This window comes from Nycticebus coucang, chromosome 2 (assembly GCF_027406575.1).
Source record: "Nycticebus coucang isolate mNycCou1 chromosome 2, mNycCou1.pri, whole genome shotgun sequence".
Lineage (NCBI taxonomy): Eukaryota > Metazoa > Chordata > Mammalia > Primates > Lorisidae > Nycticebus > Nycticebus coucang.
The window spans coordinates 154,315,508-154,330,839 of NC_069781.1; the positions used below are offsets into that span (position 1 = coordinate 154,315,508).

Consider the following 15,332-nt stretch of genomic DNA (forward strand, 5'->3'; position numbering starts at 1 on the left):
TTTCTGTTTTGGAATTGCCTGTGTAATTATAAGTTTAGTTGCATAAGTGGTCACTTTTGGTTTACCAATGAAAGACTTGATAGAAAACTTGGCCCTTAATCACAGTAATTATTGTCTTTAAAGAAGTCATGAGATTTTTTATCTTGCCTAGACCTCAGTTTGGTTGAGGAGAAGGAAGGAAGGAGGACTTAAAAGTATAATTAGCTTTTTTTTTTTTCTAGTAAGGCAAGGGTCATGCTTTACATTAATTATTTTTTAACCTTCCTTTTCAGATGTGTTTCATGTTTTGGAAATACTTTTGCATACTTTGATTTTTCATTTACTAGTGGACTTTTTTTTTTATTAAATCATAGCTGTGTACATTGATATGATCATGGGGCATCATTCACTAGCTTTACAGACCATTTACCAAGTTTCAACAATCCCCTTTCCTCTACCCACCTCCCCCCTCCCTCCCCTCCCTTTCCCCCTTCCCCCTATTCTTAGGTTGTAACTGGGTTATAGCTTTCATGTGAAAACCCTAAATTAGTTTCATAGTAGGGCTGAGTACATAGGATCCTTACCATCCTTTTATTTAGATAGCACTTGATAGTTAAATTCCAATCTTTCATCTCATCTCACTTCACAGTGAACAGTAGAGTTGGGATACTTGTCAGGACTCTTCAGCTGCAAACAATCCCATAGTCTCTGGCTGGTAGATGCCAAAATGGAGTTAGTTGAAAGAGCAGGGAGTAGGAAAACTCCGAATGATAGCTCAGAAACTGCCCTAAAGGCAGTACCCAAGGGAGGGTACTACACTTAAAATGAGCAAACTCCAACTCTGTTCATAATTCACATTCCAAAGAGGATCCAAATGGTCTTGGGCCATATGCTTGATGGAAAAACAGCCTGTTTGAATAAGAGTCCCACAGTGTTCTCTACAGTGGGAGAGGTCGTTCCCCCAAAGGAAACTGGGGGAACTCTCTTCCTCCCAGAGTTTTTTCTCTTAATGGCCACCCGGGATAGTCTCAGGAACTGCCAGAGCCCAGAGCATGGGCTTTATCTTAGATCGGGGAACTTCCTACCAGGAAGTGATGAGCAGAGGAGGGAAATGGAGGGGTTTAATGAGAGGAGTGCCCTGGGATAGTTGTGGCAAAGAACAAATGTAGAGGAAGTAAAAGTCTCCAGTGTGGACCATGTGAAGGGAACTGACACAGAAACAGGAGCCACCAAAGCACCAAATCTGGCAAGAACTGAGACTGTCAAGATGAGTTGATGGCAATAATTTGGGAATAGAAGATGTTTGGAAAACGTTTAGAGTTTGTGAGGAGAGACCTGTGACTGAGTCCTGGAAGTTACTGTTTAAATTCCAAGATGCATAAAGAGCCCAAGATCTAAAGCTTCTGGAAACGGACGCTAATTGACTTTTCACTTTCCGTCTATCTCTTCCCCTAATGAGGGGCTGAGTGGTAGGAAATAGACTAGAAGCCAGTGCTTTCTCAGTGAAGGCAACTTATCCCAACTTCAAGTTACATTTTAGTTTTACTCCCTTCTCGTGGACACTTAAAACACTATTCACTACACGTGTTATACTTCACATGATTATCACACCTTGTCTAATGCCCATTCTTCCGTTTGTCATCTTGTATTTGGTCAGTAGAGACCTCAGCAGCAGGAACGATAGGTATTACCTGCCTGGATTTGGATGCCAGATCTGCCACTTACAAGTTGTGCCACTGTGGGGAGTTCCCTAACTCCCTGGGGCTCAGCTTTCTCATCTGTGAGATGGCGCTATTGTGAGGGTTAAGTGAGTTAACGCGTGTAACATGATTTGAACCCTTTTGATTAGTGCCTATAAAGAGTAAGTGCTCATATTATTAAAAATTCTTAAGACCCAGAGAGGCTTTTGATCATGTGATACTCATTATCTGTCACTTATTCCTATTTTGCTACTTGACTTTTTTTTTTTTTTAATTGTTGTGGATTCATTGAGGGTACACAGAACCTGGTTGCACTGATTGCTTTTGTTGGATAAGGACCCTCTTAGATTTGTGTCCTGCCCCCAAAAGGTGAACCAAACTCCTTGATCCCCCCACCGCCCTCCCTCCTTCCCTTTCCCAGCTCTCCCCATCCCCCATCATGTACTAGGACATTAATTATCCTCATATCAGAATTGAGTACATAGGATTCTTATTTCTCCATTCTTGTGATGCTTTACCAAGAATAATGTGTTCCACGTCCATCCAGGTTAATACGAAGGATGTAAAGTCTCCATTTTTTTTAGTGGCTGAATAGTATTCCATGGTATACATATACCACAGCTTGTTAATCCATTCCTGGGTTGGTGGCATTTAGGCTGTTTCCACATTTTGGCGATTGTAAATTGAGCTGCAATAAACAGTCTAGCTCAAGTGTCCTTGTGGTAAAAGGATTTTTTTTCTTCTGGGTAGATGCCCAGCAACAGGATTGCAGGATCAAATGGGAGGTCTAACTTGAGTTATTTGAGGGTTCTCCACACTGCCTTCCAAAAAAGTTGTATTAGTTTGAAGTCCCACAGCAGTGTAGAAGTGTTCCCTTCTCTCCACATCTACACCAGCTTCTGCAATTTTGAGAGTTCGTGATGAGGGCCATTCTCACTGGGATAAGGTGATAGCTCAGGGTGGTTTTGATTTGATTCATCCCAGGGAGGCAAGGCTGGTTTAACATATGCAAATCTATAAACATAATTCGCCATATCAACAGGAGCAAAAATAAAGACCATATGAACCTCTCAATAGATGCAGAAAAAGCATTTGATAAAATTCAACATCCTTTCCTTTTTTCTTTTTTTTTTTTCTTTTGCAATTTTTTTTGGCCGAGACTGGGCTTGAACCCACCACCTCCGGCACATGGGGCCGGCACCCTACCCCTTTGAGCCATAGGCACTGCCCTTCAACATCCTTTCCTAATTAGAATGCTGAAGAATATAGGCATTGGCAGCACATTCCTTAAACTGATCAAAGCCATCTATGACAAACCCACAACTCATATTATACTGAATGGAGCAAAACTGAAAGCTTTTCCACTCAGGAGTGGAACAAGACAAGAGTGTCCTCTATCGCCACTACTATTCAACACAGTGCTGCAAGTTCTAGCCAAGGCATTCAAATGGGGGCAGAGGAAGTGAAACTCTCCCTCTTTGCCAGTGATATGATCTTATACTTAGAGAACCCCAAAAACTCAACCACAAGACTCCTGGAAGTGATCAAAAAATACAGTAACATCTTAGGATATAAAATCAATGTCCCAGAGATCACTAGCCTTTGTCTATGTCAATAACAGCTAAGATGAGAAGGAAATCAAGGACATAATACCCTTTTCAGTAACTCCAAAGAAAATAAAATACCCAGGAATACAACTCACAAAAGAGGTGAAGGACCTTTTTTTTTTTTTTTTGAGATAGTCTCACTTTGTTGCCCTTGGTAAAGTGCTGTGACCTCATAGCTCACAGTAACCTTAAACTCTTAGGCCCAAGTGATCCTCTTGCCTCAGCCTCCCAAGTAGTTGGGACTACAGGCACCCACCACAACAACCGGCTATTTTTAGAGACAGGGTCTTGCTCTGTCTCAGGCTGGTCAGGAACTCCTCGGCCTCCCAGAGTGGTAGGATTACAGATGTGAGCCACTGCGCCCAGCCTGCTACTTGACTTTTGATCTTTCCCACTCCTGTAACATATCCAGTCTCTCCCCTCCTAAAGACAACCTCCTTTTGTGCTCAGCTGCTACCCTGTTTATCTCTTTCCTTTTATTCCATCATTTCTTAAAAGAAGAGTTCATGCCTCTAGCTCTCACTTTTGTTTAGCCCTTGATTCTCATTACCATCTGGCTTCTAGTTCCCTGAAACCATGTTTACTAAAGCCATCAGGATCTCCTAATTACTAAATCCAGTAAATCTTTTGGCTTTTTGCATGGCTTTTCTATGGCTTTTTACTCTGTCAGCCATTACACTGTCATAATCTCTTCCTCATTCTTGAAAACCCTTCCTTAACTTCAAGATGCTTGCTTTTCTCTCCTGTCCTCCTATCCAACTTCTTCTTCTAAGTCTTTTCTGTTAGTCCCTCTTCGGGCAGTGCCTGTGGGTCACTGAGTAGGGTGCCAGCCCCATATACCAAGGGTGGTGGGTTCAAACCCGGCCCCAGCCAAACTGCAACAAAAAATAGCTGGGTGTTGTGGTGGGTGCCTGTAGTCCCAGCTACTGGGGAGGCTGACGCAAGAGAATCACCTAAGCCCAGGAGGTGGAGGTTGCTGTGAGTTGTAATGCCACAACACTCTACCAAGGGTGATAAAGTGAGACTCTATCTCTACGAAAAAAAAAAAAAAACACTGTTAGTGCCTCTTCCCTCCTCACCCCTCAACTGCTGCTTCTCCCAGGGCTCTGCTTTGCTTCATTCATTCTCTCCAGGTAAACCCAAACACACAACGTAGTTTCAGTTCTTACCTGAGTTCCTATCTCAAGCCTCATCAGTCTCCTAAACTGATGTGCTGAATCTCTTCCTTAGTCCTGGCACCTCTAACTCACACGTATCCTTTCCAGGTCCAACTCTTGATCTCCTTTGGCACTCACTCTTTTGACTGTTTGCCCACCCTTGGTTCATGTAATCAGCTTTTGCCCATTTGCCCAAGCTGGAAAACGTCAGCCATCTTTATTTCTTCACCTCAGACCTCTTGCTGATATGCAAGTCGTGTCATTAATGAATTCTGTCCCTTGCTATCCTTCCCATTTCTCTACCCCAGACTCTTACTTGGTTTTCCTGCCTTTGGTCTTACCAACGCCCTGCCCCCAGTTTAGCCTCTGCACCCTGCCTCAAAGGTTCTCACAGTTCACATAAGTCAGCACCACCCAACCTACAGGAGAATCCTGCAGGATTAGGTGAGGAATTCTGATTCCTGCTTGTCCCTGTCTTACAACTGGAGCACCAGGCGATTGCCTGCCAATCCTTATATATTCTGGTAACGTCTCTTCATCTTCTAAGACCTAAGTCAAATATCAACTGCTATAAAGCCTTCTCTGACGTCTCTGGGTAGGTTTCCTTGGGCTCCCCACAGGACTTCCATATCTACTCACGGTTGATGCAGCCCCTGCTTCCGTTCTGCCTCTTTCACCACCAGACTGTGGTGTGGTGAGCGTAAGCAGAGACCCTACTCTCGTCATACACATATTCCTAACCCCGGCCACAATGAATGTTTCAATTATTAAAGAGTTCATTTTCTAAGATGATTTCACACCACCATTTGTTCTGAAGGAGCTAATTCATATATTTTATTTTCTTTTTCTTTCAGCTCTTTGATGTTGATGAGGATGGCTACATAACTGAGGAAGAATTTTCCACCATTCTCCAGGCTTCCCTTGGAGTGCCTGACCTTGATGTTTCTGGTCTCTTCAAGGAAATAGCCCAAGGGGACTCTGTTTCCTATGGTGAGTAGGCGATTTGGCCTCCTGATTCAGTTTGCAAGGAGGGCATCCAGACTATGTGTTGACACACAGGAGTGTTGTGACCCTTAACTATTTATGTTAATAATAGAAATAATACTAATAATGTTGATGACAATAATAATAGTAGTATCTAATTATCGAGGACTTATATGCTAGACAGTCTTCTATCTTTTGCATATATTAACCTACTTAATTCTTATAGCATTACTTTTGGGGGGAGTGTAGAGAAAAGGGTCTCACCATGTTGCCCAGGTTGGTTTTAAACTTTAGGTCTCAAGCAGTCCTCCCACCTGGGCCTCCCAAAGTGCTGGGATCACAGGTGCAAGCCACCACAGATGGCCTAATCAGTTTTTTTGTTTGTTTGTTTTTTGGTTTTTTTTGAGACATAATCTCCTTATATTGCCCTCGGTAGAGTGCTATGGCATCATAGCTCACAGCAACCTCAAACTCTTGGGCTTAAGCAATTCTCTTGCCTCAGCCTCCCAAGTAGCTGGGACTATAGGCGCCTGCCCACAATGTCTGGCTATTTTTTTGTTGTTGTTGTTGTCATTGTTGTTTGGCAGGCCCAGGCCAGGTTGGAACCCTCTAGTCCCAATGTATGTGGCTGGCACCCTGGCCACCGAGTTACAGGTGCCGAGCCATAATCAGTATTCTCAATTATTCTTACTTTACTGAGGTACAAAGAATTCAAGTAACTTACCTAAGAGCATCCAGCTAAAAAGCCTCAGAGCCAGGATTCAAAAATCAAGACAGTCTGGCTTTACAGCCTGCACCCTTGACTCTGTCCCTTGGTGCTTCTCATACCTGCGGCCCCTCCTCAAGGGCCTTTTCCTTTGCATGTCCAGGCAAACCTGAGCAGGTTAGCTGAGCTGTATTGTAAATACAGTAGAGAAACATGGACTGGATAACAATGATAATTATAGTCACTAAGCCATTTACTGATGTTTACAGTTAGCAGTTTACGTAAGCTTTCATATTCACGGGGTCACATCATCTTGATAGCAACCCCTGTGAGTCAGGGACTGTCGTGGAGGAAAACCTTGTGGCAAAGAGGCAGGTCTGTCCATCAGTGACTATCTTTCCTCCTGATGGCTCAAGTCTACGCATCAAAACAAGCTCCACGGGGGGAAAGGATGTTCTATCTTTTTGCATGTATTTCACAGGGCAGTCTTTGAGAAACACACCTCCATGGAAAGGTTTAGATGGTTGTTTCCCTGCCTTAGGTGGCTGTGGTCAAAGATATCAGGCTGGCTTATCTTTCCGACTCTTTCCTCTCAAGCTGGAGGGGGATTCCTCTTTAATTACTTTTTCCTTACAGTGTTCAGAGAGTTTCCGCTTGTTAACTTTCACAGGATGGGGAAAGAAGATCAGATCCTTCTATTACTCTCTGTTTTTAATTACTGTCATTTTGGCTGCCCTGTGTTTTATTTTAGGTAATTAAATGCCTGGGGCACTTAATCTACTTGAGTTCATTAAAAAATAGAAAGGATAAAGTGGGAAAGTATATACTGTGGACTGAGATGAAACTTACCAATCATAAACCCATGTGCCCTGGTTCTTCTCTGACCATTTGCCTTCTATAAGTAAGACTGTTACTCTGAATTAACAGATTTCAAAAAACTATTTGGAATAACTATTTCCATGGAAGCTAATACTAAAAATGACTTGTAGGTAACTATAATTTTACCTGTCAATCTAAATAACTTTTTTTTTTTTGAGACAGAGTCTCAAACTGTTGCCCTGGGTAGAGTGCTGTGGCATCATAGCTCACAACAACCTCCACCTCGGGCTCAAGCAATCCTCTTGCCTCAGTTTTTCTATTTTTAGTAGAGACGGTCTCATTTTTTGCTCAGGCTGGTCTTGAACTCATGAGCTCAAGCAGCCCATCCACCTCAGCCTCCCAGAGTGAAAGCCACCACTCCTGGCCTAATCTAAATAACTTTTCAAGGAAATGTTTGGTTTTTAGAGTTTAACCTTTTCTTTTCAGAATACATTGAATCTCTCCCCTTCCCCAATATTACGCAAGTCTCCTTCTCTTACAGGAATGTTTGGGGTATTTAAGTACAATTCTATTTAAAAAATAGGTATTGACCTGTGTCTTGAATGTGACCATTTAAATTATTTAAATGTGATCCTTTAAATTGTTTTTATTCTTGACTTCCCATCAGCCAAATTAGTGCTCAAATTCCACTTAGAGCCAATCATAGCAATTCTAGAAATGAGTTACTCTTCAATGCCACTGACATTCCAACAGAGGATCTTGATCTTTTGAAAAGAGCATAGATCTTGAAATTAAAGTTCTTGATTTCAGATGAGCTGTCATGCTTACTTACCTTAGAAGTCACTTACGTCCTCTGTATCTTCATTATTGAAATGGACTCATGCAAATAAACCTTTATTTTGGATGTTAAGAAAGAACAATTAATTAACATTGCCTGATTTGGAAATATAAAGTGATCTATTAATGCAAAATAGTATTGTAGTTGCAAAGAGTGGTTTGGGCTCATTCTGTTGACTTCCTCATCCTTAAGACCTATTTTTATCTTCCAGAGTTGTTAGGTAGTCTAATGTGTCATGAAACAGACTACTGGTCTTTTGACAGAGGACTTTTTTTTAACAGAGGACTTTTTAAAAATGAATGGGTAGGAATAGGATATCAAGTTAAAATCCTTTTGATATAAAGCCAAAAAGGAAGCTGATTCGAAGACCAGGTTTCCCTTCATTCTAATAAGCTCAATGATATTTTACCCTAAAAGAAGAGAATAAAGAAGTTTCCAAGTTGTGGGTCAGTATCGTATTTCAGAAACTCTAGGTTATTGGACTGTTGAGATTCAAATCCTGATAGTAACTTAGCAAGCCTTCATACACATATCCCTGAAATATACCTCTATCTCAGTTCCTAAATCTTAAACACTTGAGATAAAAAGAAGTCCTCTACTCAGATGTCTTATAACATTTTATACAGTGTACACTTTCCTAGCCATTACTGATCGTAAGTCAGGGCTCAGCTTTTCAAGACTGCATTTTTCTATAATAGTTGAAGGCTAAGCCAGTAACAGAAAGTCCTGGGTAATAGAATTTTTTTTAACATTTTTATTAGCAAAAATAACACAAATACAGAAAACTGACTAAAGCATGAATCCAGAGCGTGATGAAGTCTTATCAAGTGAACACTGGTGTGACTACCAAGGAGCAGAGCTTTTCCAGACCCCAGAAACCCCAGGATGCCCCTTCCCAGCCACAACCCTTTCCTCTCTCTTAAAGGAGGAGACTCTATCCTGACTTACTCAGCATTTTACCACAAATGTATGTCTCTTTCTATGTTATATTTTAGTTTTATCAAGTTTCTGAATTTTATATAAATAGGTTCAGACAATATGTGCTCTGCATCTGGCTTTTTTCATTCAACCTCATGGCCTTAAGATTCACATTGTTACTACATGGCTGTTCATTTTCCTTACTATGTAGTATAAAGTTTCATGAATATGCCACATTTTATGTATCTGTTTCTACTGTTGATAGACATTTGAATTGTTTTCATTTTTAACCTGTTTTGTGTAATGTTGCTGTGAACATTCTCATGCTTGTCTCTCAGAACAGTATGCACAGATTTCTCTAGGTTGTGTATTTCAGAATCGAATTAATGGGTCGTAAGGAAGCCATATCTCAACTATGGAATAGCTACCTTCTAAGGTGGTTGTCAAATTTATATTCCCATCAGCAAAGTTTACGAGTAGTAGGATTTTGAAATAATTCTATTATTAGGGTCATTTGTTAATCTGCATCATGTCAAAAGAAGATTCACCCCACTTGATTGGATTTTTTTTCTCCCTTTCCAGAGGAATTTAAACTATTTGCTCTAAAGCATCCAGAATATGCGAAGATATTTACAACGTACTTAGACCTTCAGACCTGCCATGTGTTTTCACTACCAAAAGAAGTCCAGACGGCTCCTTCCATTGCAAGTAATAAAGTCAGTCCTGAAAAGCATGAAGAGAGCACCTCAGCCAAAAAGGATGACTGAAAGCTGCGTTCCCCACAGCGAGAAGGCAGTGGCTTCCACTTGAACTTGTAAAGGCATTTATTGAGAGTATTTTTAATGTGTTTATTAACTAATGATGTTTAAAATGGAAAGCTTTTTTTATAAAAATGATTTTCTGAACTAAAAATGCTTTTATTAACCTGCATAAATCAAGCAATTTCCTTTTCTTTTGTGTTATATTGTGCTTTACTGATCGGTTTACTGGCAATGGGTATGCTTTTATGGATTTCCCAGTTTTATTTGCATATCCAAATGAATCCAGTGGTCTTACTATTTACTGGTGAGCATTGTTCAATGTTGTAAAGAGTTTAAAATGTATAAATACTTTTGATCAACATTGTAAAGAGTTTAAAAAGTATAAAGCTACTTTTCTTAAAAAAACAGTAAGAATCTGTTATAGTCAATCCCTTTCCATTCTGGAAATGAGAAGGAAGAATCTGAGAAGCATTGCAGAATTTTATACCTTTGACTTCACAGATTTATTTTTCCATTTAAATTTCAGCTTCTTAGATCACTGAATGTAAGAGGAGAAAACTCCATTAATTATCTTAAAAATTCATGTACTCTTTAACATGTATCTCTGTTGCAAATTTTCTTGGCCATCTGCTAAAGAAATCCTATCTTTCATGTAGTTTACATGAACTACAGGTTTAGAACTTTGTTTTAAAGACAACTGCCATGGCCAAAGGCTAAGTGGGAATTGCCTTATTGAAGGTAACATTGATTGCCTAATGAGAAAATGAATTGTTTGCCACAGAGTTGAATTTAATTTGAGTTGGATGGTTCAGAATATAGCACTGGCTCAATGAAGGAGTCAGACTTGTTCTATTTATATAATATTAGAATTAATATGTGTTACCTTCCAAGAGGGAATTTTATTTTGTTAACTGTCCTCTTAAATTTTAGAGCTTGTGTGAAATAGCTTCATGGAAAACACAAAAGGTTCTGAAGTATCAGCAAAAGTTAGGGAATCCAAAAACCTATTTTATGAATGCAAGACCACAATTTAAGCCCCAGGCAGGAATCCAACTGTAACATTTTTCCTTTAGGCTAAGCCATAATTTCCCCGAAGTGCCAATTTTTATTAGGTCTCATGCATGCAAATTGTTAATATCATTTATGTTTGAGACTCTGAACAAAGAACCAATTTATTAATGTACAAAAATAGTTGCTGTATATTCTAAATTTAGTCTTTGGAATAAAACTCTTTGTTTTGGCTATGTTTCTGAATGTATTGGTGATTCACCCCCAAGCTAGTATTTTAAAGTCATTTTTGAAGTTGAGAAGTCTCATGAGAGATTTTGAAGTATATATTTAATTAAGTGTCATGATTTCAAACTAATTTTATATATTAAGCAGTTAGTGTTCTAATTTAATGAGTAAATATGTATTTGGATAATTGAATACCAGAAAATTTCATCTTTAAGTATATGGAACTATTTGCTTTTTATTTGTTTTAAAGCCATTTAAACAGGTCATTAAATGAACTGAAACAATTGCTTAGATAATTAGGATGGTACATTATAATAGTGTCTGTTGTATGCAGTGAATGTACATAACACTCGGGTATCATGATTGCTTTTTGTCACTGAAAAGCCACATATTAATCCTATTAAACATGAAAGTATAAGATTGTAAATTAAAGGCTTTCTATGGGACCCTTGAAAATGATCCCATGGTTTTCCTGTTTTAAAATGATATTTTATGCTCTTTAATTCCACTTATGTGAATGTAATATTTCTATTTTATGATTATGTTACTGAATACACAAACTTACCACCTATATTTCTTGGCACTTAAAACATTCTGGTTGTGCTATTTTGTTTCACATGTAATATCATGGTTTGAGTATCATGGTTTAAGCATATTTGCATATGGATGAATATGATTAATTTTTATATATTGGTTTAAGTATGTTTGCATATGGATGAATATGATTTTTTTTTTGCATTTAAACTTTTTGAAATACCAAACATGATTTTACTCTAATGAAAAACTCAAATTTTGCCCAAAGCAGCAACAGTTATTCTTAAAGAGGTTGTCTTTTGCCTGGTTGAGTTGTGTATAATAACACAAGTCATGATCTTCAGTATTACTACAGACCGAGCCTCTACTTACATGCCCTGCTAACAATTATTTCTTTCAAAGAGGCTTATCTCTTAAGATTTAAAGTAAGAAATTAAATATTGTTAAATCAGTTAAATGCTCTGTGGTTATATATAATAATTTGAAATGAAATTATTCTTTGAAGTGAGAAATAACTAGATCCTAAAACCTCTATCCATCAAAACCATTCTGTTGAAGGATACTGACATCCTGAATGCCTAATAAACCAAGTTGCTTGCATGGTGCATGTTTAATCCTCCTCTGCCACTGCTTTTAGAGCCTTGGAAGGCTGAATGAGAGAGTTATTAAAGCAGTGCTAAAATGCTAATGGGTAGTTAAAGGAGACTGCCTCCCTTGTAAAAGACATAGGGCTGCTCTCTGCGTGAGGCACAGCACTCAAGCCTTCTGATTCCCAGACACAAGAATTTTCCCCTTCAGACCATTACCAAATGCAAGGTGGTTAATTAAAGGCAATTAATTGACACTCAAATAGAGGAGCATTGACTATATTGGAACAGATGGGCTTTCTACTACAAAAGTCCTTGGGCATTTGTTTTTTATATAGCAATCAGTAAAGTGGATAGAAAAATACAAGTAGGAAACCATACCCTAGGAAAGCAGACATATTTATGTTTTTTTCCTTAAATCATTGTATCAGAGTTATAAATAAGTCTTATGTTGTGGCTTGATAGAGGTGAAGGCCCTCACAAAGTTCTTGATGTATTAATATTTTCAGTGTACATATCGCAACTTTGATAAATAGGGTAATAACCTGAAGAGCTTTTAACTTTTTTACCCCATTTGATGTAGCTCCTGTTTCTGAGTAATCATTGTCTCCCAACAAACCTCCCTGGTGTCTGTACAGAGACCAGCACGTGTTCTAACAAATCATCTCCTTTGCATTTTGACACCCAGATTGCCATTTTTTATAACATGTTAACTTCATTATTTTCTTCTCATTACTACAAAAGAATCTGCACATTAGAAAAAAATTAAAAGTAGAGAAAAACATAAATGGGGAAAAAAATCACATTTACTTCCACCACCTAAATCAACTATTATTAATTTTTGATATATTTTACTACACTCTTTTTTTTCTGGGTATTCATATGTTCTCAAAATAACTATTGGTTGTTTTATAGCCTACTATTTCACTGGTAGCAGAACATTTTCAAGTGTCATTAAAATTCTCTATAAGTGCAATTTTTTAAAAGTGTACCTAGTATTCCTTTGTAAAACTGTAATATATTGCTTTGTGTAATCATTCTTCCAATATTCAACACCTGAGTTTGATTTTGGGGAGTTCTTTTATTTCTTTGGCCGGGGCTGGGTTTTGAACCCGCCACCTCTGGCATATGGGGCTGGTGCCTTACTCCTTTGAGCCACAGGCGCCGCCCTGATTTTTGTTTTGAAACTATTAAAAACATCCAACTCAGTTCTCCACAGTAGTTCATAATTAGGAATAGTTTTCTAAAATACTTATACTTTTGAATTTATAATTATAATCATTAAAATTTAAATTTATTACAGAAAAAATTGATATTATCCTAGATTACATAGTTTGATAGTTTTAATTTTGTGTAGTGATTAACACGTTCATGTCTCTTAAAGGTACATTTCATCTTCTGAAAATATCTATTTTTCCCCTGTACTTGTGAAAGTAACAGACTTATACTATAATAAGTAATAACAGTGATAATAATAGCTACAATTTGGAGTACTTACTGTGTGTCAGGCATTGTGTTAAGTGATTTACTGTAAATCACAGTGATTCACATGAGTGAATTTACAGTGATTTACTGTTCACTCATGTGAACAGTCAATGAGGCATAGATATTTTTGTCCCTGGTTTAATTGAAGAAAGTTTAGAACTATCTTTAAGTCACTCGTTAAATGACAGAGCTTAGAATTAAACCAAATTTTGTCTGATTCCAAAGGCCATAATTTGAATCACTTATATAAAGCCACACAGCTGTCTGACTTACAGAATTTAAGGATTTAGCCTCTGCCATATACAGTAGAACATCCGTAGTTGACCACCTCCCTACATTGACCACCTCATACGTTGACTTAATTTTGATAGAGTGGACATGCACCACGTATCAGTACTGTGGTCCTAGTTCCTTATGGTGACCATCTCCTGTGTGTTGCCCAAATTGTCCCTTGGGTGGTCAATTTATAAAAGTTCTACTATAGTTTCCTACTGGTGGTTTCTAGATATAAAAGTTTGACTTAGTTCTTGAATGGAATGGAGGCAGAGGTGGTTCAGAATGATTCCGAGCTGTGATTGAGATGAAAAAAAAGATCAGTAACCACCGTCTAACAAGGGTAACACTCCCGACTCCCCTCCTGGTGACCCCAGATAATCAGTCGCTGACGATGGAGACTCCTTCCTATATGGATAATACAGGAAATCAAGGGCAAACTGAGTTCAAGATATTAAAATAATTGTTTTCCTTTGTGGGTTGGGGTAGAGCATGAATTCTCTACTTCCTGATTGCTTGTTCTGCTGTAATAGCTGTTTCAGTCACATCTCTACTCTCACAATAAGCATATAATCAATAAGCAGAATTTGAAGAACTAAGGACTAACTCAACATTGTGATACCTAGAGCTTCATTCTAGCTGTTCTCCCTGCCTGTGCTTTTTCTGTCCTATTCATTCTCATGGCTCACAGAAAGCACAGTTGACCATTTGAAAACATAAGCGAGGTATCACTTCTCCAGTTAAATGTTTTCCAAGGCTATTCATTGGATAAAATCCAAAATATGTGACATGGCCAATAAAGCCTTCTCTGGCCCAGCTCCTACCTGTAGGACAGATCTCAACTGTCTCCTTCCTCACTAAACTCCCACCACCAAAGTGTTCTTTTCCTCAAACTGGCTAAAGCCTCATTCCAGCCTCAGAGTTTCTGTATTGCTGTTCCCTTGGTAGCATCCTGTTTCCCCAAGATGTTTACCTGGCTTTCTCTTCTTCATTCAGTCTTGTTAAAAAATAGCTTCACTGACATACAATGAACATACAATTGACCCATGTAGAGCATATACAATTCAATATTTTAAGAACATTCCAGGGTTATGCAATCATCACCACAATCTAATTTTAGAATGTTTTCATATCAGATTTTAAATCAAATGTCACAACAGCAAATACGAATTCACATCGCTAATCAGTAAAACGTAAGTGTAGAATTCTCAATCCTGTTACTTTTTTTATGGCATTTCAACTCAGATGAAATTATTTGCTTATTTAACACTTTCATTGTCTCTTATTCCCAGCACTTAAAAGGTTGACTGACACACTGTAAACACTCAACACTTGATTAATGTGAATGATTAATGACGTCGTCTTTTGCTTATTGTGCCTTGTATAGCGTAAGCAGAGAGATAATCTTTTCAACATACTTGAAGACCTGAATTTAATGATCCCTAAAATTTATATATAAATGAAGGCACGGAAAGGTTTCAGCATTCGCTCAGAGTTATGTAAGTGGTGAGTACCAAGGCTGGAATTCAAACCCAAGGCTATCTGACTCTAAAGGAGGGGATTTTGATTAGGCCAACGTAACTTGAACCCACAAAATTCCCCAAGAATTATTGGACAGGCTTTAAGTTCCAGAAACATGGGAACTAGATAATCTTGAGAACCCTCTAACCACAAAACCCTTGGAATGTTGAATAGAATATCATGAACATACTAATTTAAAAAGCAGAGAGGAGCATTCAAGGTGCTGA

The 15,332-nt window shown here is 38.4% G+C and overlaps 1 protein-coding gene across 1 annotated transcript in view; it reads left to right on the forward strand.

Moving 5' to 3' along the window:
• Positions 1-11,295, forward strand: part of LPCAT2 (lysophosphatidylcholine acyltransferase 2) — an 80,453-nt gene extending 69,158 nt beyond the window's left edge. The window contains exons 13-14 of the mRNA XM_053601992.1: positions 5,298-5,433; positions 9,291-11,295. Coding sequence (XP_053457967.1) covers positions 5,298-5,433; positions 9,291-9,475 — 321 coding nt within the window. The 3' untranslated portion in view covers positions 9,476-11,295. The remainder of the gene's footprint in view (positions 1-5,297; positions 5,434-9,290) is intronic.
• Positions 11,296-15,332: the final 4,037 nt, after the last annotated feature.